The 23,775-nt window shown below is 54.0% G+C and overlaps 2 protein-coding genes across 9 annotated transcripts in view; both read right to left on the bottom strand.

Annotated features, from left to right (window-relative positions):
• Positions 1 to 1,794: 1,794 nt before the first annotated feature.
• The window catches only part of PIK3R6 (phosphoinositide-3-kinase regulatory subunit 6), a 51,159-nt gene continuing 29,178 nt past the window's right edge, over positions 1,795 to 23,775 (bottom strand). The window contains exons 11-20 of one of the 8 annotated variants that reach the window (XR_009537462.1): positions 22,989 to 23,412; positions 22,559 to 22,637; positions 21,813 to 21,935; positions 19,014 to 19,124; positions 17,686 to 17,776; positions 17,327 to 17,397; positions 16,526 to 16,616; positions 15,212 to 15,327; positions 5,104 to 5,261; positions 1,795 to 2,107 (exon numbers count right to left, since the gene is read on the bottom strand). Coding sequence is in view for 6 of the 8 variants with exons in the window: in XM_060133449.1 (XP_059989432.1) it covers positions 8,913 to 9,096; positions 10,957 to 11,069; positions 15,212 to 15,327; positions 16,526 to 16,616; positions 17,327 to 17,397; positions 17,686 to 17,776; positions 19,014 to 19,124; positions 21,813 to 21,935; positions 22,559 to 22,637; positions 22,989 to 23,412 (1,403 nt within the window). In the remaining 2 variants the exon portion in view is untranslated. Of the gene's footprint in view, positions 2,108 to 5,103; positions 5,262 to 8,906; positions 10,805 to 10,956; positions 11,884 to 15,211; positions 15,328 to 15,469; positions 15,685 to 16,525; positions 16,617 to 17,326; positions 17,398 to 17,685; positions 17,777 to 19,013; positions 19,125 to 21,812; positions 21,936 to 22,558; positions 22,638 to 22,988; positions 23,413 to 23,775 lie in introns of those variants that run through there. The other 7 variants (XM_060133453.1, XM_060133451.1, XM_060133449.1 and 4 more) reach the window with 7 other exon arrangements.
• MFSD6L (major facilitator superfamily domain containing 6 like) lies at positions 5,339 to 8,906 on the bottom strand. Its single transcript, XM_060133458.1, has one exon. The coding sequence runs from the start codon at positions 7,373 to 7,375 to the stop codon at positions 5,588 to 5,590; it is 1,788 nt and encodes a 595-aa protein (XP_059989441.1). The 5' UTR covers positions 7,376 to 8,906; the 3' UTR covers positions 5,339 to 5,587.

Genomic DNA, 23,775 nt, shown 5'->3' with positions numbered 1-23,775 from the left:
GAGAAAGGTCGTATCATGGCGGTATCAGAGGGTCTCAGGATTTTCCCAAAGGTGACAAATCCTCCCACCTTTTTCCATCGGTAGCGGGTGAAGGCTGGTGAAAACAGGGTAACTGGTAAACGCTGGTGAGGCCCTCACTGCAGGCACCCAAATATAACAGGTGAGACTCGAGGGGCAGCCAGGGTTGGACGGATGGGGGCTGAGAAGCAGGAGGTGAGGACCTGTGAAGCTGACACTATTCCTATCAAGGCTCTGACCCCATATGGCCCCCATCAGCCCTGGGACCTTCAAGTGGTACATGCAGCCATTTGTCCTGTTTCTTTCACACTTACAGGGACTCCCACCCACCCTGACCAAGACCAAAGCAGCATAAGGGTAGCTTGTCTCCTCAGGAAGAAATACCAGCGGCTGCTCTGAGCTGGCAGGGCCGCTGGTACCCATGTCTCTTACCTGCCAAGTCCACTGCAAACCCTGCAGCATCCCCGCTCCCAAGTCCTTCTCCCGGAGGAGTCCTATCTCTCACTCAAAGCCAGTTCAACAGTGGCACCTGATCCTCGTTGTTGTTTTTTTTTTTTTTCCCCCTGTAGTTCCCAGCTTCAAGATCTAAAGGGTCCTCAGGGAGCTGGCCTCACCCTGAACTGGAGCTTTGGGAAGGGCCCGGGCCCATGTTTGCCAAAGGAAGCCAGGCGGGTGTTTCCCCCGTGTGTTTGGTGCCCCCTGGTGGAACACTTCTGAATTGCGGGCCGACTCCCTTCCTCCCTTCCGGTCCTGGTTTGTTCTCCGCGGTCCCAGCTCCTGGCCCTCAGCTTATGGCCCTCGCACTCCATGTGGAGGTAGAAAATGGCCTCTCTGGCCCGAGAGGATGCCCTCATCCCTGGCACAGGGTAGAGGGGATGCAGGAGTCCAAGGTTGCAGCCTATGATGGTTGACATGTGCAGAGCGGGAATTCGGATGCCGCTAGGAGGGAGTTCCCTGAGGTAAAGGTGCGCCTGGGGCTCCCCCTTCCACCGCAGACCCCCAACCACAGGCTCACAATTCCAGCCCCCAGGGACTGCCCCTCGGGTTCATCCCATCACTCCCCTGGAGCCCTGGTTTTGAGGGCAGAGGGTCAGTCTAGGGCTGGGACTTGGGGCTCCATGTGGCCACACTGCACAGCAGACCAGGGGCACAGTGCCAGGTTCAGGGAAGGAAATAAACATTCATTCAGTACATCCCTCGGGTTCCAGGACGCCATGCCGTTCTGCCGGGTGAGAAGGGCCGAGGCTCAAAGGAACGGATCATGTCCAATCAAACGGCACAATTTGAAAGATCATGGAGGCCAAGGCCCTTGTTTTTCAGACTTGGAAGGTGAGACCTTGGAAGGGTAAGTGGTTTGCCCGAGGGGTCACATCTTAAGCTTCACTTCTGTAACAGAAGGCACCTCACCACATCACCCTCCCATCACAGATCACAGGCTCCCAGGGTCCAGAGGAACTGCAGTCCAGTCCAAACTCATGTCTCCAAGCTATTTCCCAACCAGACTTGAAAAGAGAGTCAGGTTTCCTGAACATTGCTCTGGAAAAGCCCTCTGATTTTGGAAATGTCTTCTGCTCTGCCCCACATCACAAGTATCACCAAACAGCCATATCCCTGGTCTCGGTGGCAGTCATCCATTGTGGAAGGGACCTAGCAGGCTTAGGAGTAATGTCTTTTCTGTATCGTCTTTCATTTTTATGATATAGGCACTGGTTTTCTGTCATTCTGGACTCTGCCATTCTACTTCTGCCATTTCCCTCATCACATGGGTTCAAAATTGCAAAATCATCTGTGATCCTTGATATCTCCTTCCTCCCTAACCTCCACATCGTTAGTCAATCAATAACCAAGGGCTATATTGTTGATTCCATCTCTGAAACTCCCTTGCATACTGCACTAGTCTTCTCCGGCTGCCATAATAAAATACCATGGGCTGGGTGGTTTAAACCACAGACATTTATTTTCTCACAGTTCTGGAGGCTAGAAGTCCGTGGTCAAATTGCTGGCAAATTCAATTTCTGGTGAGGCCTCTCTTCCTGGCTTGGAGACAGTGGCCTTCTCGATGTGTCCTCACACGGCCTTTCTTCTTGCACTGGTGGAGAAAGAGGGAGAGAGAGAGAGAGAAAGAAAGAGGGAGGGAGAGTTGGAGGGAGGGAGGGAGAGGGAGAGAAAGCTCTCAGGTGTCTCCTTTTCCTCTTATAAAGACACCAATCCCATCGGATTAGGGCCCCACCCTATGACCTCATTTAACCCTAATTACCTCCCAAATGCCCTATCTCCAAATACCATCACATTGGCAGTTAGGGCTTCAACATATGACTTTGGAGGGGACACAATTCAATCCGTGGCACATACGTTGTCACATCATTAGATCATCACATGCTTCTGAGATGCAGCCCCCTTCCTGCCCAGACAATTGCAATGGTCTGTCCAAAACAGACGTCCCAGCCCTGATGGAGCTCCCACAACCCAGACCCGTTGTTCACAGTGCAACCCGCAAGACAGAGTATAAGCTTTCAGTGCCTCTCAGCTGGCTGGTAAAATCTTCACTTCCAGGAAGCAGCGTGAATATTCAGAGGAAGGACCATGAGATTGGCAGTGGTCAGATCTGGGTTCAAGCTATGTTCCACCATCCAATAGTCATGACCCTGAGCAGCTAAGTCGGTTAACCTCTCTGAGCCTCAGTTTCCCCTGCTGTAAAATGAGCATCTGTGTGGTGAGAATTATGAGTGTGACATGTGCAGGTGTCAGGCACAGAGGGGGCGGGCATGGTTGAACCTGTGTGAATTCCCTTTCCCTTAGGGTGATATTGAGGGTGTCCACAGTCTGACTCCAACCCATGTCTCCAGCCTATTTTCCACAACTCCTCATACAAAATCCACAAGCAAGTTTAGCGTCTTGTCCCCGCCATGCCCCTGCCTGGTTATCACCCGCTACCCTTGTAGAACAGCCTCTCCACTTATCTGAGCCAGTTTCAACACACAGCTTGAGCAGATGGGCTCAAACAGATCTGGTTTTGAATTTTAACCTTCTGAGCCTTAGTTGCTTCACCTGTAAAATGAGTGGATGCTCTGACGTAATGAGGTAGCTTTGTAGCACAGATACCCTCGATTCTTGCCAGTCTGGGTGTGGGAGCCCAGATGTGTCCCTGAGTCACAAAGGTCACACAGAAAACTACCAACATTGGTGTTTTCCAAGCCTCTTCTAGGGAACACTAGCTCTGAAAGATACTGATTTGTGTACCTGGAAGAAGGTTGTGATACGTATTATGTCAGGGGAATTACAGGGCCAACAAAGTTAAACAGATTTGTTGGTTATAGGGCTTTCCAGAATCTTTCATTGCTAATACGTATTGTAAGTTTCTAAGAGGTGACGTCATTTACATAATTTCTTAAATTGTTTGGCACAGAATTCTTTTTTAATGCCCCCACCCCCCTCCCTGCTAGGATCAAGTTTTCTGCAAACTCACCTGGGAAATGAAGGTTTAAGTAAGGCTGAGCAGAAAGGTTAATGGCTCATCCAATATTTACTTTCCTCTTAGCCGGAACTAAGATGTGTTAGAACTCAGTATCTCTGATAGCCAGGAGGCTGTGAGCTAAGGATTTCATTTGCTTTTAACTTTATGATGCTGAACCGATCTAGTGGCTGGTTACTAGCGTAAAAGTCACACCTCTGAGGTCTAAGTCTTTGTGACCCGATCCTTCCTTCAATACGAAGGCCTATTTCATCATCTCCATGAGGTTTTCGCCCAGCATTCAACCATCACGCCTGCCCCACACTTCCTGAAACACTGTTTGAACTTCTCACTTGACATTCAGCTTGTCTTGTTCTGTGTATGTGTTTTCTCTTGGGCCTGCGGGCTGCCCCTTGTCCCTGGTTCCTGGAAGGCAGCCTCTAAATCCTTGGAATTTCCTGAATTATAAGAGTGTCTTTGTTATTTTTGGTGGGTCTCTCTGGACCACACCCGTGTTTATGCTAATGCGTGACTCCTGGAGGGCCCCTGGTTTATGTTAATGAAGTAACTAGTGAGGGACCCTAATGCTAATGAGATAACTGGGGAGGGGCTGCTGTGCCAGAAAGACCAACCACGTGATTAAATAGAAGTTTGGGGCTTTGAGCCACGTGACAACGGCCTGACTTCTGTTGGGACTGAAGGGGACAGGGGCTGAAGATTGAGTCTCAGACCAATGTCGCAATGAACCGTATGCTGATGTAATGGAGACCACGGATGCCAGAGTCTCCCGGGATGGCGATGCTCCGTGTATTTGCACACATCCGTGGCTCAGAGGTGGTGGATTCCGACTCCGTGGAGAGAGGACATGGCCACTCCACGTTTGGGACCCTCCAGGCCTCACTCTATGTGTCTCTTCTTTTGGCTACAATAAAACTGTAATCATTCGTGTGGTACCTTCATAGGTCCTGTGAGTCATTCTAGCGAATTATTGAACCTGAGGGGGAAAGTGGGAACCCCAAATTTGTAGCCAGTTGGTCAGAAGTGAGGGTAGCCCTGGGGACCCCCGAATTTGTGGCTGGTGTCTGAATCCAGCCTTGGGAACTACTGGCATAGCAGAAAATGCACCAGATTTGCGGGAAGGAGATCAGGGCTCTGGAGGTGTTTCCGACAGTGACCCAATGTGTGACTTTCCTAAGACTCTGTTTTCTTGCTTGTAAAATGCAGTGAACAACTTTGATTTATTCATAGGTTTGCTGTGGGAGGTCCAATGGCACAGGTACTAGCATCCTAGCCCTAAGGAGGCTGCCGCACCCTCACGGAGCAGACGCAGAAAGTCTCCATGTGCTCTTGAGAGGTGGAGCCTGCAAAATGGGAGTCCAGAGGACGTGAAACGGCTCTTGCCCTCATCTAAGCATCTAAGTCTAAGGACCCCATTTTGGTGATGCACACATCTGAGAGTAAGAATGAAAACCTGTTCACCTCCACCCCCTATCCCCCCAAACACACATTACACTTCCCATCATTTTCTCTTATTGGAGACTTAAGTCCCTGGGTGTGACTGTGGGCACCTGCACATTAGTGGAGAGAGAGAGGGAGACAGAGAGAAGAGTTTCGGTTCTCATGACCATCCTTACCTGCCCACGGCATGGCTTTTATCGGCTCGGGCTCAAGCCTTAAGATCCACAGGAATGTGCATGACTCATCGAAGCCTGCTGCCCCTTCCGCCGACTGAGTCCTGCAGTTCCATCGCCTTCCCAGCCCCGTCGGTTTCACCTGAACAGTTCAGTCGTGGCTGAAATCAACAGCACCACGCAAAGCTCTTGCAAACTGCATACGCCAAAAAAGAGTGACCACAAAGGGAAATTTTTTGTTTTTCAGCAAATGTATTCTTGCTCCATTATTTTAAAAAGACTGAACAGCCAAAAGTTAAATCTCCTTTTACTACAAAAGTAAAGAAAATCATGCGATGAGATGCTCCCGTGGGGCTTTGGCACAGACACGCTTTTGTCTCCCCAGGCTCCCTGCACTCCCGGCAGGACTCGTGGGGTTTGTCCCCAGCAGGCTAAGTGCTGTCCATCCCTTTGGCTCCTCCCCAGATCAGCGCATCCTGACTGTCTCTCAGCCCCTCCAGTCTGAGTGCTCGTCTCTCATGGCCTTCACAAGCCAGTCCCGTTCGGTCCCCTGCTCAGAATCACTCGTGTCACTGGCCTCCACGGCCAGCAGCTTAGAGTAGTTGATTGTCCGCTCCTGGGGCAGTCTGGACTGGATGGACAGGAACAAGGCCAGCCAGAGCAACAGGACCACACAGCAGGACTGGTAGAGCACAGCTAAGCTGAAGTGCATCACCACGAAGCCCCCCACGAAGCTGCCCAGGCTGGCCCCGACCCCGTAAAAGTGGTCTCGGAACACGGCACTCAGAGGCCTCTCTGTTCCGGGAGTGGCCAGATGCTCTATGGAGGCCCCAACTGCCCACCACAGAGCCCCGTGGCTGACGGCGCTCAAGAGCTGAGCGGGGAGGACAGACCACCAGCTCCAGAGGAAAGAGAAATACAGAAGCTGCCCCGCCAGGCAGCCCAGCCCTAGCCCCACCGTGCCCACCCTGGACAGCTTCCTAAGCAACGGAGTTTTGAGAGGATGAAGTAGAACTTCCCCCAGCAAGCCCAGGGCCACTGAGACGCCCATGACCGGTTCGGTGCTCTCGTGGTCTTTCATGCGCCAGAGCAGGAAGTTCTGTGCGGTGCTGGTGGCGGTTCCTATCCAGAAGACAGTGAGGGCGAGGGTGATGAGGCGGGGGTCACCGCCGACGAGAGACAGGGCTTTGCCCATTTTGTAGCTGGGCTCCCACCGCCTGCAGACGGGGACGGGAAAGGCAATGCTCACCAGTAAAGCCAGGGTGCTGACCAGTGAGTAGCCGTAGAAGTGCACTACACCCCGGGGGCCATTTGTCATCAGGAAGCAGTCCAGCTGCCCCACCAAGGCTGAGATGCCGCACACGCCTGCCGACATGCCCAGCAGCCTCCAGATCCACAGGCTTCTGTAGCCGTCAGTGGCGTCCACAAAATCCAGGTATTCATAAAGGCTGTCATCGGCCACCTGCTCCACAGGGGATGTCAGCAGCTCCCAGACCACCATGGAGCCCAGGGAGAGGATGAAAGTCCACCGCAACCCTTCCGAGGAGAGGTCGAGGGCCCCCGCCATCCCCCTGGCTGCCGACTGGTTGGCCAGACTTGCCAACGCCGTACCCCCAGCAAGCAAAGGATGGGCAGGACTGACCACCCTAAAAGCGCCTTCCTGGGGAGTATCTTTCACTCTTGAAGTAATAGGATGGAGGAGAACTCGGGATGTGGTCCTGGTTCCTTGGATGGAGCCCACAAAGGAGCTGGGCAGACGACTGAAAGGTTCTTGGCCACTTTCCCCAGGCCCTTCTCTGAAGCCATCGCCTGGGCCGACCCCAGTACTCCTCTCGGCTGGGAGGCTGGGCGCTGGGTAGTTCGGAGCTGGCTCGGGGGCGGAGGTGACGTTCACGGTGAGTGCGACCGCCGGTGGTGGGACCGTGGCGGTCACACTGTGGCTTCCGTTACACGAGCGGTACCCTGGGTCTCTGTCCAAGGGCGGCACCAGGACCATCAACAGGCTGGCTCCCACCGAGCCGAGCAGCGAGCCTATCAGAAGCACCCTCCGCTTCTGGTAGCTTTTGGCCAGGAAGGCACAGAAGGGAGCCCAGAAGGCTGCGATCAGGTGCTTGGTTCCCATGAGGATGCCCACCCAGGGCGCGGCCAAGCCCAGCTGCCGCAGGTAGAGGGTCAGGAACGGGGTCACGCAGGCATCCCGGACCCCGCACACCAGATGGAAGAACCTGGCCACCCCCAGCGCCCTGCTGGTGTCCCACTGGGGGTTGGCGCTCATGGCTGCCCGGCTCCGTCAGACCCGGGCGGACGGAGGGCGCGGCGGGGCGCGGGGCGGACGCGGCGCCATGTCCCTTGAAGGGAGGCGGGAGCGAGCCGCACGGCAGCTCCAGCCTCCGGCGGCGCCGCGGTCACCGGGTCAACGGCCGCCCACCGCCCCACGTCCGGCCACCGACCCGGAAGTGGCCCCGCCCGGAGGGCCCCGCCCCTAAGGGCGGGGCCGGCGCACCTGCGGGCCGCACCTGCCACCCCCCAAGGCCTTCGCCGCCGCACCTGCCAGACGTGCGCAGGTGCAGGAGGGTCGCGGGCTGAGGCCTGCTGGGTGCGCTCGAGGCCACCCCCAGGGCCCCCGCGTAGCCCACGGTGCTGAGTTAGATCCCTGAACTGCTTCAGGCAAGTAAAACTTGGCTGGGGAGGCGCGAGAGTGGAACTCATGATATGCCCCCCTGCCCCGTGTTCTTTAGGTCTTTGCTCATGGGCCCCCGATCAAGGACGACCCTGTTTCCCTCAGGGACCGTCCCTGTCTACCCTCGCTGACAAACCCCGCCCCCTCCCCAGACTCACACTCTCCCCTTCCCTGCTTGTTTTCCTCCGTGGTACGCATCGCTGTCAGACACACTACCGGTTTCTGTTTCTGATTGTCTGTCTCCATTGGAATCAAGTGCTATTTTTGTCCCCAGGGCCTAGAACTGTTTGATTGGATGTGAGCTGCCTCTGGAAGAGGCACGACCTTAGGTGACACGGTTTTCTTCAGTGGAGACAATCCCCCGAGAGGGACTGACAGCTGAGGGTGGTCTTGAGACGACAGCTCCTCCAGGCAGCCCCGTGCAGAACCCACCCTCAGCCCCACCCCCGGCCAACGTTATGCACGTACTGGATCGCTTTAATCGACACCTGAGAGCGCTTAGTTGTCCATGTGGGGAATACACACGCCAGAGGTGGTTAGCTAACACTTCATCCAAGTCACACTCCAGAGGCAGTGAATATAAGCACGTTAATGATCTCAGATCAACGGAAGTGGATTCATTAATCATCCCGAGAGATATTGGCAAAATTTCGCTGGTGAAATTCATGGTGTCCAAGTCACATGGATTGTTTATAATTTTTGGAGGCATCTCCTCCCTTGGTGAACAGGATTAAGAATCCGGAGATTCCAGCAGTCCAGACCCTTTGGAAGGGAAGACTTTACTTTGAGATGGACACTTTACAGTGTCCAGCCACCCAGTGTCCTTGCGTGAAGGTTTCAAGCAAGGTTTGTTCGGAGCACCTAATTTGACTGGGGGTGGGGAGGCATATCTGAGTGGGCAGCAGAATTTGGTCTATGACGTACTTTCTTTGTAAGCTGGTGGAGAGATTGTTGTGGGAGAAGGCCCAGAGCCCTCACCTAACTCTAACAGCTGGTAAACCCTGCAGCTGTTTATTTCACGAACCTAGTACTTGTTGCCCAAATTGATATGAATCAATTTACATAACCCCAACGACAGAAAAAGAAAGTCTAGCCATGTTCAGATAAACTCACTCAAATTCAGTGATATCAGTCACTTCCTGTTTAAAACCATCTCCGTTACATTCAGGGCTGTCCCTAGTCCCTGTCCTCCCCGGGCTCCGCAGGGGCAGCTTCGGTGGAGGACCGCACATCCATCAACTTCTCGGTCTTCACCTGTCCAGGGTGGATCGCCACTGAGGGGCAGGGATTTCGCCACGTAGTGTCCATCAAGGTGCCTGCGGTCCACATCCAGGCTTTAGGTTCTCTGGTCCCTGTAGCCACTCACGGCTGCACCTCTTACCTTGGGCTTATTTGCTTTCAACTACCTGGGGAAAACCGTACCTGCTTCCCGTGCCCAGAGAGGCACGGGGACTCTCTTTAAGCTTGCTCTTGGGCCCATCTGCCTAGGCCCCCAGGCAGCCCCTCTTACACCATGCCCCTAGGCTCTGAGAACGTGCTCTGAGACCTGCCCCCACTCCCAGGGCAATAAGGCCAAAAGTGAAGTGCTTACCTCTCCACTCTTGGGTCCCAAACTTGGAAGGGACTCTTCCATCCCACTGCCGCCGTCCCTTGGGATTGCCCAGGGGATGGGTATGGACTTAACATCTGGACTCAAAAGCCAAGAATTTTGATGTCTTTAATCTCTGGCTCCTCTGAAATGAGCCTGCATTCCCACCTCGGTTCTGGGGACATCTCTGATCAGGAGGCCCTCAGTGAACGTGAACGAGGAGGGGGCCGGGCAGGTGGACAGAACACACCAGTGAATGTTTCACCAAGCTCTTACCTGGGCCTAAGCAGAGTCGTTAGGTTAGACTACGTAGTGCCTCTGCTCTCTACTAAAACACAAGTATTGCTCGATATAGATGAGAGCAGAAAGGCTTTAGTGTGCATTTATTGAATCTGACATTTCCTCTTAACTGGGAGGGACGCCCGCCTGGGAGTGGGCGAGGTGGGCAGTGGCCCGCTAGAGGGAAGGGAACAGACTGGGCGGGAGGGGCTGCCGCTGCCCACGTCCTGTTTGCCCCAGGCCACGGGACAGCAGCTCTCACCTTGGTTTTAAGGGCCGGGTGGGGAGCTTGAGTGGGAGAGGCAGGGATTGGAAATCAACGAGGGAGTGGACACAGGCGCAAGGAGCTGGGCTTCGAGCGCACAGCTTGGCCAGGGCCTCCTCAGCCCTTCGTGTGGGCTCTGCCCCACCGCACCCGCCACGGCCAGCTCCCTGTGCTCCTGGGACTTGCTGGCTTTCAGATGTGGCTGGAAGCCGCCCCAGGGAGCCTCGTTCTAGTCGTTGCTGTGAGTGTTTGGGGCAGGTGGGGTGGTGTATCCTTCCTCTCGGGCCCTCTGCTCTCAGACTCAGCGATTCTGCAGTCCCTTTGGGCTCACTGGACGATGCCAGAGAACGTGTTGATGGGCATTCGAAGGGGCTTGGCCTTGGCTTTGGTCCTTTCTATCTCCTCCTGGTGTGAGCTGAGTCCCAGCACCTTGGATTTCTGGGCCCCAGAACACGGCTCTGGGCAGGGAGCAACCTCGAACCTGTGGGCGGAGAGAGGCCAGCTCGGGAGACCCATCTCAGGGGTCAGATCTGCCTGGGCCTTTTGACCGTAGCCCCTTTACTGTCGGGTAGAGACAAGGGGGCTCCGCAGAGGGAAGAGGAAGAGTCAGAAGGAGAAAGGGTACCCTGAGCCTGGGGCGAACGCACAGAGAGGAGGATACGCCTGAACGGGTCACCCTGTGCGCCTGCCTGACCCAAAAACACCTCCCTAGGGGACAGCAGTAAGTGTCGTGTTAACTGGGTCGTGGCTGCCGCAGAAGGGCAGCCTGTGTGGGGCAGTGCCAGCACCGGGGGTTGGATGGGGAGGGCTGCAGGCTGAGCATTTGTAGAAGAATCTCGGGAGAACTGAATTTCAGCTACTGCCCAAGGTCAGCCGTCGTTTGCTCTTCTTCCTGGATTTAAGTCATCACCTGAGTCCACACCCATCAGGGATAACTGCCTGGCCCACGATCCACCCCAACAAGGCGTTCAGGGCTCAGGCAAGAGCGGGGGCGGGGCCGGCAGCCGGGCAGCTTTGCCCCAGGGGCACGGAGCCCAGCCTCACCTGGCCACATCCCTGTACGCGCGGCAACTGTCCTTGTCCAGCAACAGTGTCAGCAGCCTCTGGTCCTGGCTTTGGATCTGGACGTTGGCCGACCGGAAGGTGTTTGTCACCGTCTGCGACAGAGACAGCTTGGGGAGCATCACCTTGGTAACGGATGGCCCGGCCAACACCTCCTACCCTGGAATCCTGTGTGTTTCAGTTCAGTACACAAGGGTCCCACCTCTCTTCTTGCAAGTGACCCTGAGTAGTGTCAAGCCTGCGTAAGATGCTTCTAGGCAGCCTTGGTCCTTGGCTCTCCCATCATTTCCACAGTTCTTTTTCCCACCTGTCGTCCTTAATCTCAAACACAACCTGGGATGCTACAGCTAGAGCTTGCCAGGTGCTGAAGTGACCTGAGCACCTCCTTTTTGACAGGCATGTTATGTATGTAATTTGGGGCTACTTCAGGGTTTTTATAAGCCCTGACCCCTGTACTCAGTGTTGGACTGCATACAAAATTATTTCCCTGGGGCAGAGACAGAGGGTCTGGAAAACAGTCACCTATCCCCATGACTCAGACTAAGCCTGTACCAGTTTGTACCACGGGGCTAGTTACGTCCTCTGCACGGGGAACCCGGGTCATGGTGCTCCCACCTTCCACACCCACAGCCCTGCGCAGCTTCTCCAGAAAGTACCCAGGAGCAGCGGAAGGCAGCCCGAGGCAGCCCTCCAACCCGTGACCTGAGGGGGCTGCTCCCGAGAGACCCCTCCCCCTGGCCAGAGAACGTAGAGCATCCTGGGCTCCAGGTGGGGCACTGAGGGCCTTTCCGGTCACTGGCCCATGGCACACGTGGATGGCAGCTTTGCGTGACTCACCACCACAGAGCATTGGAGTTTCTAGAACCTTAGCCTCCATCTCATTCAAGTATTCTCAACCCCTGGAGTCACCTTTCCAAAGCATAAAATTAGAAATTCTGACCTAAGTGGTCTGGAGTCCAGCCCCGGCCTGGGCATTTTTCATAAGCTCCCTGTTGCAGGCAGGGCTGATCCACCTTCCTACTGTCAAACAGCAGAGGGACAAACAGAGCCTCAACCTGGGGCGGGGGGTCAAGCATGTCCAGGCATTTCTGCTGGACTTTTGTGGGGTGGAAGGTGGGCTTGGCGGCCAGGAGTCTATGGGCAGAGTGTGCAGGAATCTCCCGGGAGACTCTACACCCAGACCACCAGGGTTCTCATCCTGGCTCTGCCACTTATTAGCCGTGTGACCTTGGATATGATTCTTAATCACTCTGTGCTTTTGTTTCTCACCTTTGCAACTACCTTGTAGGCAGCGAGACAGTACAGAGGTAAAAGGGAACTCGCTAGGGTGGTAAGTTTAGATTTTCAAAAAGCTCACAACCAGGTTATTTAAAGAGGTCATTAAAAATAGAAACCGTGGTAAGGAACTGACTTTGAAAGGGGAAATACATAAAGGTAAATAGGTCCACCCTGGAACCTGAAGCTCAAATACAGAGCTGTCCTGTTGGAAGATCTCAGCTCAGTACAAAGCTCTCAGCCCGTCAGAGCGCTCCTCCAGTGCACAGGCTGCCCCAGAAAAGATGAACTCTGGTTAGAGGGGAGATCCTGCACAGGTGGAGGCTGGATCAGATGATCAGGGAACATCTAGCCCGCTCCTGCTGTGGGCCATTCCCACGGTGGGCACCGGAAAGACGGAGATAGGGCCTGAGCCACGAGATCACGTCATTGACAAGTTTTGCAAATGCTTCAGTGGCTCTGTCCCCAGGGCTCTGGGGAAGCACAGAGGTGGGGTCCCTAGCTCTCCGGGGAGTGGGGAATGGGGAGTGTGGTGGAGGAGGTGGAGGGAAGGGCCTCCTGGGGGAGATAACACCTGAGTTTCATCTTGAAAGAGAAATAGGGGTTATGAAAGGAAGATGGGGAAGAGAAAGGGAGGCACGGGGTTTCAGGCCAAGCAAAGCGCGTGAACGAAGGCACAGAGGAAGGTCTGCCAGTACACTTCCAAATGGAACCGGGCAGGATACTACGGGACCTTCCCCGGACAGACCCCTCCCCCATGTCCTCTGCTGTAGCTCCTCTCCAAGTACCTAGATAACAGTATCTGATGCACATTTCCTGAGCTGTTTTACAGATGCTAAAACCACCACCAAATGGAAGAAATTAACTGCTTGATGACCATGAGCACGTAGCCCCCAGACCTACTGGCACCTAAGGATTGATAACGTTAACCGCTGTGACACCGCCCTGTTACCTCGCCATCAACCAATCAGAGAGCTGTGCACCAGCTGATCACACGCACTGGGGTGCCCTTCCCTCACCTGGCCTTTAAAAGCGCTTTGCTGAAACCCATCGGGGACCTTGGTGGTTTTGAGCACCAGCTGCCCTGGACTCCTTGCTTGGCACCCTGCAATAAACACTGCACTTTCCTTCGCCACGACCCGGTGTCAGTGTATTGGCTTTGCTGAGTGCAGGCGAGAGGACCCAGGTTTGGTTCGGTATCACAGATACCCCCGTGTAAAGTGCACGCAGGGGTGGCCAGGGTTGCAGATGGAGAGAAAGGGGAACCAAGCTACGCAACACTGAAGTGTCTCAGCCCTTCTGCCCTGGAGAGTAGGAAATGGTCGAGGGATTTTAAGCACAGAGTCATGTGTCCGAGTTCTGTTTTAGAAAGATCATGCAGGCAGAGGTGTGGAGGGTGGATTGCAGGAGTACTGGAATGACATCGGGGAGACCGGCTGGGAGGCTGTAGAGTTTGTCCAGGAGAAGGGGGTGGATGAAGGTCTGGCCCAAGGGTGACCAATCCGTCCCAGGAAACCCCTTAGTCCCTGGCAAATTGGGACAGATGGTCAACCTCACTGGACCACAAGAAGGAGGATGGAGAGGAAGAGAGAGGTGTGAGAGTGTTTGAGAGAGAAAACCAGTGGACACGGGGAGGTGAGAAAGGGGAGGCATCTGAGCTGACTCCAAAGTTGCCGGGACAGGTGACTGGTTAATGATGGTCCCGCTGAATGAGAGACAAGACACAGGGGAGGAGGGGATGAAATAAAAACAGCTGCTAATACATATATAGCTGTGACTTGGCCAAGCACTCTTCTAGAAGCTTGACATGTCACCATCATTTAATCCTCACAACAACCGGACAGGTAGGTACCATTACTGTCCCCGTTTTCCAGATAATGAGACTGAGGGACAGAGAGCTGGAGTGTCTTGCCTAAATCACGCAGCTGGTAAATGACAGCTCAGATCTGAGCCCAGGCAGTCTGGCTCCAGAGAGCTCTTAACTCCTAGAAAGCACTGGCTCTGGTTTTGAATATCTTGAGTTTGGGGTGTCGTGGGACACGGAGGTCGTGCTAACTTAGTTGAATGCAGGAGTCAGTCACTCAGGGATGAATGTCAGAGCAGGAGATAAAGGTTTGGGCACCCTTAACAACTTGGACTAAAGCCATGGACGTGGTTTTGAGAGTCCAGGGAATAAGAAAAGAAGTGGGCCATGGACTGAAGTGGAGAACAGTGGCTATTTAAGGAATCGGCTTAGGAAAAAGAGTCCAGAGAAAAGGGCTGAGTGATGCCAAGGCTTGGGATGAGGTGGAAGGTCACGGCCCTGACCTCGTGGATGCAGGGTATCGCGGAAGCACTCAGACACCTGAGCATCAGACCGAGTGGGCGGCTTGACCTAAAGGTAGTGTCTGCCTGACAGGCGATGTGGGGAAGCTGAGGCTGTCTTGAGAACGTGGTTCAGGTATGATCACGGGCTCCAAGCCCAGCCGAGTAGGGCAGTGAAGTCCAGAGAGGCCATCAGATAGGGAGAAAATGGGCGGGTCCTATGTCTGTATCAATAAGGGACTCTCTATGAGTATCGGTAAGGGTTAAGGCAAAGGGCAAAGGGCGGCGGTAGGGTGATGAGGTTGAAAGAGCTGGTTTGATGTGGTCAAAGGCCGGGCCATTGCTGTTTGGGAGTCTAGCTGCTGTGTGCAGGGGACGCCAGAACCCGGGTGCATTTTGCACTATCTGGGTACGTCTTAGTTCCTCAGATGGTCCAGGTGGAGGTGGAGGGCGGGGCCTTAACTCTTCCAGTGCCTTACTTATGCCAGTTGGTGCTCAGTATTTCAAACAGACTGACTGGAAAGCAGATTCTTTCCAACAGGAAGACCCACTTCAACAGCAAAGGCTCAGAAAGGCTCAAGAGTCCATTCCCCCTTCGCTGAAACCCTCCCCCTGGGCTCCCCGCCACCTACCCTGCATGAATCTCCCCAGTACTTACAGAGAAGGACCTTCCTGCCAAGTTGGAGGTCTTGACAACCTCTGTCACGCTAATATTCAGGCATGTGTGGTCTGTCTCGGGAGCAGCAGTTGGGGGGCAGTGGGTGGGCCCTGAAACTGGGAAGAATGAGATGGTGGGTGAGGGGCTGTGAATGGACCTCTAGGGAAGGAGGGGAGCTCGAGACTCCGCCTCCCGAGAAGGACACGAACCCACCTTGACTACTGCCCCGCCCCCTTTTAACCCCGCCCCACACCCTGCGCAGCCCCTACTTCCTGACTCCACCTCCGTCCTCGCCAGGCTTCAGTTCCCTCCAGATCATCAGTCTCCCTCCCCTGGAGAATCCACATTTCTATATCCTGAGGCATAGCAGACATCACCACCCTAAATCCTTTCTTTCACCTTCTCCTGTACCCGTTTCCAACGGGAAGAAGTTCCTCTGCAGCCACTGGGCATGCTCAGAATGGCAGGAACACCTAGCCCAGGATGGTGTGTAAGACAGAGGGCTGTAGGAGGGCATCTGTCCCAACATGTCGAGAGCATTTCTTTGACTTTCCTCACAGCGTATCATGTGTCAAAACCCATTATTGTGTGACTGCTGCCCGGCTATACCCCTCCCTGCCGACGAAGGAGGGTTCTTAGAGATCTAAGAACAGTTCGGATAGGACTGTGTGATGGAAAATGTGGAGGAGATTCAGGAGATAGAGCGGGGGTGGATGGGGTGGGAGTTTTGTAAGGGAAACAGAAGAAATCAAAGTTTAACAATAGGGCTGACGCTACAGTGTACGTGTGCACATACATTAGCATCTTGTCTCTATTTTAGAAATGAACAAACAGGTAGAGAGGTCACAAGTAACCCGAGGTCACACAGATGGAAACGCGGCAGAGCTGGGCTTCGACGCCTGCCCATCTGGTTCTAGAATCTGTGCTCCTGCCCCACTGCTCTGTGACCGCCTCTTGTCTTAGAGCTATTGCCAAAGTCACACGTCTCCTTCACGTACAGGAGGCCACGTACACCCCTCCGCATGGTCCCTCCACCTTCCAGCTCAGGCTCATCCGGCGGCAGAAGCATCACCCAGCGCTGCTCGATGCTGACCAACCTGAAGGCCAGGCGGGTCCTCACCCGGGCAGCCTGGTGCCCAGCTCCGGGCCCAGCACGGGTAGGAGTTCGACCACGTTCCGTGATCCCAGGGACAGGGAGGGAGGCTCCTTCCCTGGCTCAGCCCGTCTCCTTCTCTCTCCGCCCTCTCTCCTCCGCGCCCCTGCTTTCCCGTGCGTGTCCTTCCCTGTCTCTGCTCTGCGTGCCCAGCCCCTCACCTTCAGTGTCACCGGCTGGAAGGGCCTTTAGGACCAGCCCGGTGGCCCGCAGGGAGACGGTGACCTCTCGGGTGCGGTGGCTGAGCAGGGCCTGGGGAAGGGGGTGCGGGGACAGAGGGGGGTCCTCAGGACAAGGTACACGACACCACGTCAACAGTCCTGCTTCTGTCCCCTTCCCCCCATCCCCCGCTTCCCGCCCCTGCCCTGAGTGTTGGCCGTGTCACTAATGTCCAGTAAGGAGCTAGAGGATGCAGGCTCAGAACACTCAGCCCAGGGAGCCTTCCAGACCAAGGACTACGCCCCCATACATCGGGTCAGCTAGCGAGGAGGGTATTTTATTTACTTATTTATTTATTTGCGGCACACGGGCCTCTCACTGTTGTGGCCTCTCCCGTTGCGGAGCACAGGCTCCAGACACGCAGGCTCAGCGGCCATGGCTCATGGGCCCAGCTGCTCCGCGGCATGTGGGATCTTCCCGGACCGGGGCACGAACCCGTGTCCCCTGCATCGGCAGGCGGACTCTCAACCACTGCGCCACCAGGGAAGCCCGAGGAGGGTATTTTTGAGCAAGGCGACAGCGCCTTGTTCCTTAGGTCAGATCGCCTCCTTGGCTGTGTGGAAGGCCAACTGTAACCCCCCCATCCCTGCAAAACTCCCTGGAGGCTGGGAAACTCTGGGGGCAGCCACGAGAAAAGGGCAGAAGTTTCCTCTGGCTCTATCGGCTCCCCGTGATGCCCCTGACAACTGCTTCCCCCCAGTTGAACCTCCGGGCCACCTGCTGACCACGCCACACACACTGACCTTCTGGTAGCGAACAGAGAGCTCAGCCCCTGGGCCCTCGGCCACGCCCCTCCTCCGGGGTGAAAGGCTCTCTGCAGGGGACAAGAAGAGGCTGAATGAAGGCGGGAGGTCCCCGTCCCTCCCGCTCTGGCTCCCCACCTCCCTGAGGTGGACCTGAAGCTGCATCTGTCCCGGGATGGAAAGGCAGCACCCTAGGGGGGCCAGGCTGCCCTTCAGTAGGGCAAAGCCCCCCGGTATTCAGCAGAGGTGGGACGGGGCTTGGGGGGAACCATTAGGTGAGAGGTGGGGGGACTTTCTGGAAGCGGGCCTTGAGGAACTGAGCCAGGGCAAGCTTTGGGAAAGGGGAGACAGATGCCCACCTCTGGGGAACTTGGAGTCCTGGATCTTGACTTTGAGCTCGGTGAGGAAGATGTCCTCTGTAGGGTCCTGGCTCAGGTCACTGAGGAAGATCTGGAGGGAGGCGGGGAGGAGAGAGGCTGGAGGAGGCCGTCCCCAGCAGAGGCAGCTCCCCCCAACCCCCGCAGCCCGGGATGCGGGCTTCTAATCCAAGTGCCCACCGCCGCCCTCAGATCCTCCATGGGCCGACTTCCTTGCCCTTATCTTCCCCTATCTTTTAATTTATTTTTCTACTCATTTGAATTCTCACAGGAACCCTGTGGTGAAGATTATTCCTATTTTAAATGGTTGCCCCACCTCCTACATTGCACCTGCCTTCCAGAAAGGAGAAAGGCTTGTGCCAATTGAGACAGCCCCACCTTTTTTTTTTTTTTTTTAATATTTCTTTCTGCCTTTATTTAGGCTGTGCTGGGTCTTAGTTGTGGCACGCAGGATCTTTAGTTGCGGCCTGCAAACTCTTAGTTGCGGCATGCGTGTGGGATCTAGTCCCCCGATCAGGGATCGAACCTGGGCCCCCTGCATTGGGAGCGCGGAGTCTTAACCACTGGACCACCAGCGAAGTCCCTATTCCCATTTTGAAGATGGGGAAAATGAATGTTAGAGAGGTAGAGGTACCGCGATCCCACAGTGAGCAGGTGGGGGGACCAGGAGGCAAAGCCATGAACTTCTTAGCACCGCACACAGGCTCTAACTTTCCACCCACTGCACACAGCCGGTCCCACACTGACCCGCTCTTTGGTTTACACACACACACACACACACACACACACACACACACTCACACACACACACACTTCATGGTGTTAATAGCAGGACATTCAATTATAAACAAAGGACAGTCTCTTATCTCAGGGGACTCAGAGTCTTGGTGGGGAGAGACAGGTATCTGCAGATATCTGACAAAGTGGCAGTGAGGTGTCAGAGGGATGCCCAGGGCATCACAGGGGCACCCAGGAGAAGCACCCAATCGGGCTGAGAGGAGCAGAGATGAGGGCAGTTTTGCTGTAGGACGTGAGGGCTAGCAAGGATGAAGGGGAGGACGTGAGGTAAGGGAGAGAACCTTCCACATGAAGAAGACCTGCTTCTGCTTGAACTTGAGGCCTTGGGAGTTCATAATTATCTGACTCATCCAGAGAGTAAGAAGAGAAAGTTAACCACTAAGAAGGTCTGGATGAGTTTATGACTTGCATCCTGGCCCCCTGTTTCCCTGGAGCCAGGGTATTTAGGTTGTGGGGTCCTGGGATCCAGCAGGCTGCCATGGTCTCCTTGGAGCCCCAGGTGGGAAGCTTACCTTGACTGCGTAGATCTGGAAATAGATGGGTTGGGTGCCCATGCGAACATAGTAGGTGATGGCATCCAGGATGAAGGGGTCTACGGTCTGGGACGTGTCCAGGGAGAGAGGCTGTGAGTGAGGGAGAGGTACTGTCTTCAGCCAGCTTCCTCCAGCCTACTGTGGGAGCTGACTCGTTCTTTTTTTTTCTTTCTCGCCATGCTGCATGGCTTGCAGGATCTTAGTTCCCCGACCAGGGATTGAACCCGAGCTCTGGCACTGAAAGTGCTGAGTCTAAACCATTGGACTACCAGGGAATTCCCACCACTTTCTTAACAGAGAAACTCCAAAGCCCCCATGTGCCCTCTGTGATACACGAACCCAGCTGGTCCTTCAACAGTCCAAGCCTTTCCGACCACCCGATTTCTGCTCCTAATCAAAAGATGACTGTCTAAATCCCCATCTCAGGGACTCTGATTCACTTCAATCACACACAGACATACTGGGCAGCTCTGTGTATAAGGCACTGTGCTGGGTGCTTGGGGTAGACAAGATGCTTGAGAATGTAAGTAATGATGAGAGACACTGGAGTGGGTTCTAGTTTGCATTAGCTACTCACTAGCCAGGTAAGCTTGGGCACGAGAGCTGGAACCAGATGATCTGATGTCTCTTTGAGTTCTTGTGGCATCTGACTATATTAATAAATGAGCTAATGTTTACATGCTATTGGGAAATGACTAGTGCCGTGTCCTACAGGCCTTCCCCAACCCCATACGATTATAAAGCATAATGGGTTTTTCAGGTAAACAAAACGTCTATATAATGTCTGATAGTATCAGAGTTGGAAAGCAGCTCAGCGTATTTCATCCATATCCAATCTTATAATATCTCTTCTAACTTTCACATCTGGTCTATTGAAATCTCGTTCCTTTCAAAAAGCTCGCACTGAGGAACTATGCACTTATTCTAATAGTGCCGCCATTGTTCACACTATTTCCATTTTCTTCATGTGGAAACTGCTTTTGGAGTTAAGTGTAAGGGCTACATAAATTGTTAATTATAAGGGGAAAGAGAGCAGGGGAACATAAAAATCCTACCTGTGTCTTGGCAGGGAAAACAGCTACCAACAAAGGAGTATAAATGAGACCCTGCATCAGATGTTTCTCCTGTTAGTATCCTCCAGGTTTCGAGGAAAAGGTATTTTAATACCCAGCTAAACAGTCTTTCATATATAGGCAAAGACATTTTCAGATAAGTAATAATTCAGAAAAGATGCCTATCTCCAATATCTTTATTAGAATATAAGAAGATGCCTAATCAATCAGGCAATGAAGCAAAATGTGGCCAGTTAGAAAGTAATTATGTAAAAATCAATAACCTCCTTTTATACTAGCAGTGACTACTACCCAAATATAATGGGAGAAAAATCCACAACTATAAGAAAAAACCGTCAAACATAGGGAATAAATTTAGCAGGAAATGGGTAAAATCTATATGATGAAAACTGTACAACTCACCTGAGGGAGATACAAGAAGACTTTAATAAGTGAAGTTATACCTCACCCCCAGAGAGTGTAACATAATGTGCTAAAGGTGTTAATTCTCCAAACTTCAATCGAGATCCCAAGGGAATTAAAAATAAAACTTGACAAAGGGATTCTAAAATTTATCTGGAAAGAAACAAGACTTTCCAAGTCTGGAAAGTTTTGAACGAGTAATGGGGTAGATGTCCCGTGCCAAACATTGACATTAAAAAGTGCTAATTTATACAAAAATGAATAGATGAATCAGAAAGAATAGGTATCCAGAAATCAACTCAAGCATGTGTGACAATTTAGTAAATGATAAAAGTGGCATTTCAGATTGATGGGGCAAGATGGTTTACGCAATAAATAGCTTTAGGACAACTGGCTAAACACTTGGAAAAAATAAAATTACATACTAAAATTAATGGCAGATAGGTTATTCACATGTAAAAATTGAGACCATAAGATGGTTAGAGAAATTATCAGTAAATATTTACTTAATCTTGGAGTGGAGCAGGCCTTTCAAAGCATGGCTCCAAAGGGAAAAATCATAAAGGGTAAAAATATTGAAATTCTGTAAGTCAAAAAAAAAAAACCACTCTGACAAAATTGATAGGCAAATAAAAAAGTGGGGGGAAATGTCTGCAGCACATATGACAGCAGAAAGGGAAGGCCTTTCAAATCAATAAGAGATGAGCTCTCCTTGCCCCCCAACCGCTGCCTGGGGTGGGGGATTGGCACTATGGCTTGTGGTTAAGAGAACATGCTCTGGAATCAAGCTGCCTGATTCCAAGCGGGACTCCTTCTGTTTCTTTGGGCAAGTGACCTAATCCCTTTGTGCCTCAGCTGCTCGATCTGTAGAATGGGGATGCAGTGGCAATAGCGCCTGTAGACAGACAGGAGGACCTGGTTGGTAGGGCTGCTGCGTGTAAGTGCTTAGAACAGTGCCTGGCATGGCACTGTTCAGGGCAGTGCTCATGGCACTGTTCAGGGCAGTGCTCAGGAAGCATGAACTGTTGCAGTTGGAGAGAAAATAGCACAAGAAACTCACAGAAGAAGGCATATAATTGGTCTACACACTTAAGAATGTTTTACGTTATCTTCTCCATAGCGTTCCCGTAGGTGCCTGGTACGTGCTCCGAGTGAATTCCAGCCACTAGCTGGTTAGGGCTCCTCTTCTGTATTCCTTCCTGCCTCACCCCTCATGGGGCTCCCTGGGCTGACTCTTGAGGTCAAGGGTCAAGAAAACACCCCCTACCACCTCCCTCCCGCCCTCCTACCCTCGCTGCCCTACCATCTCTGCCAGCTTGTGGATGGCGGGGCACAGGGTGTTGACGATGCTCTCGTACCACGGGTCTGCGCGGCCCAGGAACGCAGCCAACTCTCCGAGCTCCGAACGCCTGGATGCTGTGGGCTTCTGGGGACAGAGGGACAAGGGGACAGGGCAGACCCGTCAGGCCCTCTCTGGCACTCTCTTCCTATCGGAGGGTCCCCAGGTACCAGTCCCGGGCAAACTAGCTTTGGGAATATGGCCAAATCACTCAACCTCTTGGGGCGTCGATTTGTGAAGACTTGTTTTACACCTGAGATGAAGCTGGAATCCCCTTCCCTGAGGATGCCCGCCAGGGACACTGAAAAATGGTCATCAGCCTTTAAAGGGGAGAGACAAGTATTGCCTTGAATTTAGTGCTTTCCAATCAGAAGCAGAGTGGGCAACAGAAAAGAAAAATTGCCGGTACGGCTTCATTCCCGGCCCCCCGGGAAGGGTGGTGTGTATGTGGCTGAGGGGGTGTGTGTGTGAGAGAGAGCCCCGTTTGAGAAGCTTGCCATTAATTCCGTTAGAAAAGCAAAACGATGCTCCCAGTGAGAGAGCATCTCTCTCTGGCCACATGCAGCCGCCAGGGCCCACGTCTGTGGCTTCTGGGACAGAAAGCCTCCAGGTCTCTCCCAGCTCCACATCCTAAGGAAGAACGATCCCAGTTCCCGCTCCTGACACCTTCCATCTCTTCCCCCACGTCCCCCGCACCCCCATCCAGCCACCTCAGATGCCAGCACAGGGATGTAGTAGAGCTGCAGGCTGAGTCTGGGGGTGAGGCAGAACTTCTGGGTCTCTCGCTTCCTGGCAAGGGGGAGCAGAGCACAGGCATGAGGGCAGGGGTTTTGACTTCAGACAGACTTGGTTCCACATCCTGGCTCTGCTATTTATTATCTCTTGACTCTGGGCAATTGACCTACTGTCTCTGAACCTCTGTTTTCTCATCTGTAGAATGGGTGCAGTAAAGCAGGAAGCACAGTGCTCCGTGGTGGCCGGGTGCGGGGGCAGGGGGATTACCGTGCACCATCCTCTGCCATCCCAGCCTGGTCTCGGCCTACTGAGCGCACCCCCCCCCCCGCACCCTTCCATCCTTCACCAGCACAGGCTGGGCCCACCTATGCCCCGACCATCCCTAGCTGCCCCTCGGGGCCCTACCTGAGGCTGTGGTAGGCCCGGGCCAGACGCCCCAGCATCCGGTCGTCCCCTAGCACCAGCACCCGGGCCGTGTGCAGCCGGGAGACCCCAGGCAGCAGCCCCCTATCCCCGCTGGGCCTGCCAGTCCTCTGGTGCAGCCCCGGGGGCCCATCCCAGCTGCCGGGCATCAGGATGTCCGGGGGCCACACCCGCTTCTTGATGCCCCCTTTGCGCTTCAGCCTGGCTCGCTCCACCTCGGGGCTGCCAGGTGTGGGCGGCTCGTCGGCCCCCCAAGGAAGGTCCCGCTCGATGCCGCTGTCGGTGGACAGCATGGACGCCCGGGCCAACTCCCCGTCTGGCAGGAGGCCCTGCAGATCCAAGGCTTCCAAGTCTGCACTGAGGCGCAGCTGGGATCGCGGGCGCAGGAAGAGAACCAGCTCCTTCCCTGGGACGCGGAGACAAAGGGGACCATCAGGGCGGAGAGCGGACGCGAGGCTGGCAGGGCCCCACCCTGGCAAGGCCAGTGGTTCCGTGTTTCCCACACACGGTTAGCTGAACAGAAGCCCCATGAGATGCTCCGTGAAGGAATAGAGGCTCTGTGGCCAACAGAGACTAAGAACCCCACACACTCCTGCCACAAGTAAACATCTTAAAGGCTCTGAGAAGTCCTGTAGCTTAATGCAGTGCCTCCTGCCTCTAGAGCCCTCTTCTCCATATTTGCTCATTGGCATCCTCCATTCTCCAGCCCCCCCATAGTTTCCCCCGGGACACAGATAACAGAGCATCAGCTCCTGGCTTTTCTAATCGA

Source organism: Lagenorhynchus albirostris, chromosome 20, assembly GCF_949774975.1.
Source record: "Lagenorhynchus albirostris chromosome 20, mLagAlb1.1, whole genome shotgun sequence".
NCBI lineage: Eukaryota > Metazoa > Chordata > Mammalia > Artiodactyla > Delphinidae > Lagenorhynchus > Lagenorhynchus albirostris.
Note: the sequence above shows the minus strand (reverse complement) of the source record. Positions and strands in the feature narration are given on the sequence as shown.

Coding starts and splice junctions, on each gene's coding strand:
- MFSD6L (XM_060133458.1), bottom strand. CDS start 7,375: ATGAGCGCCAACCCCCAGTGGGACACCAGCAGGGCGCTGGGGGTGGCC.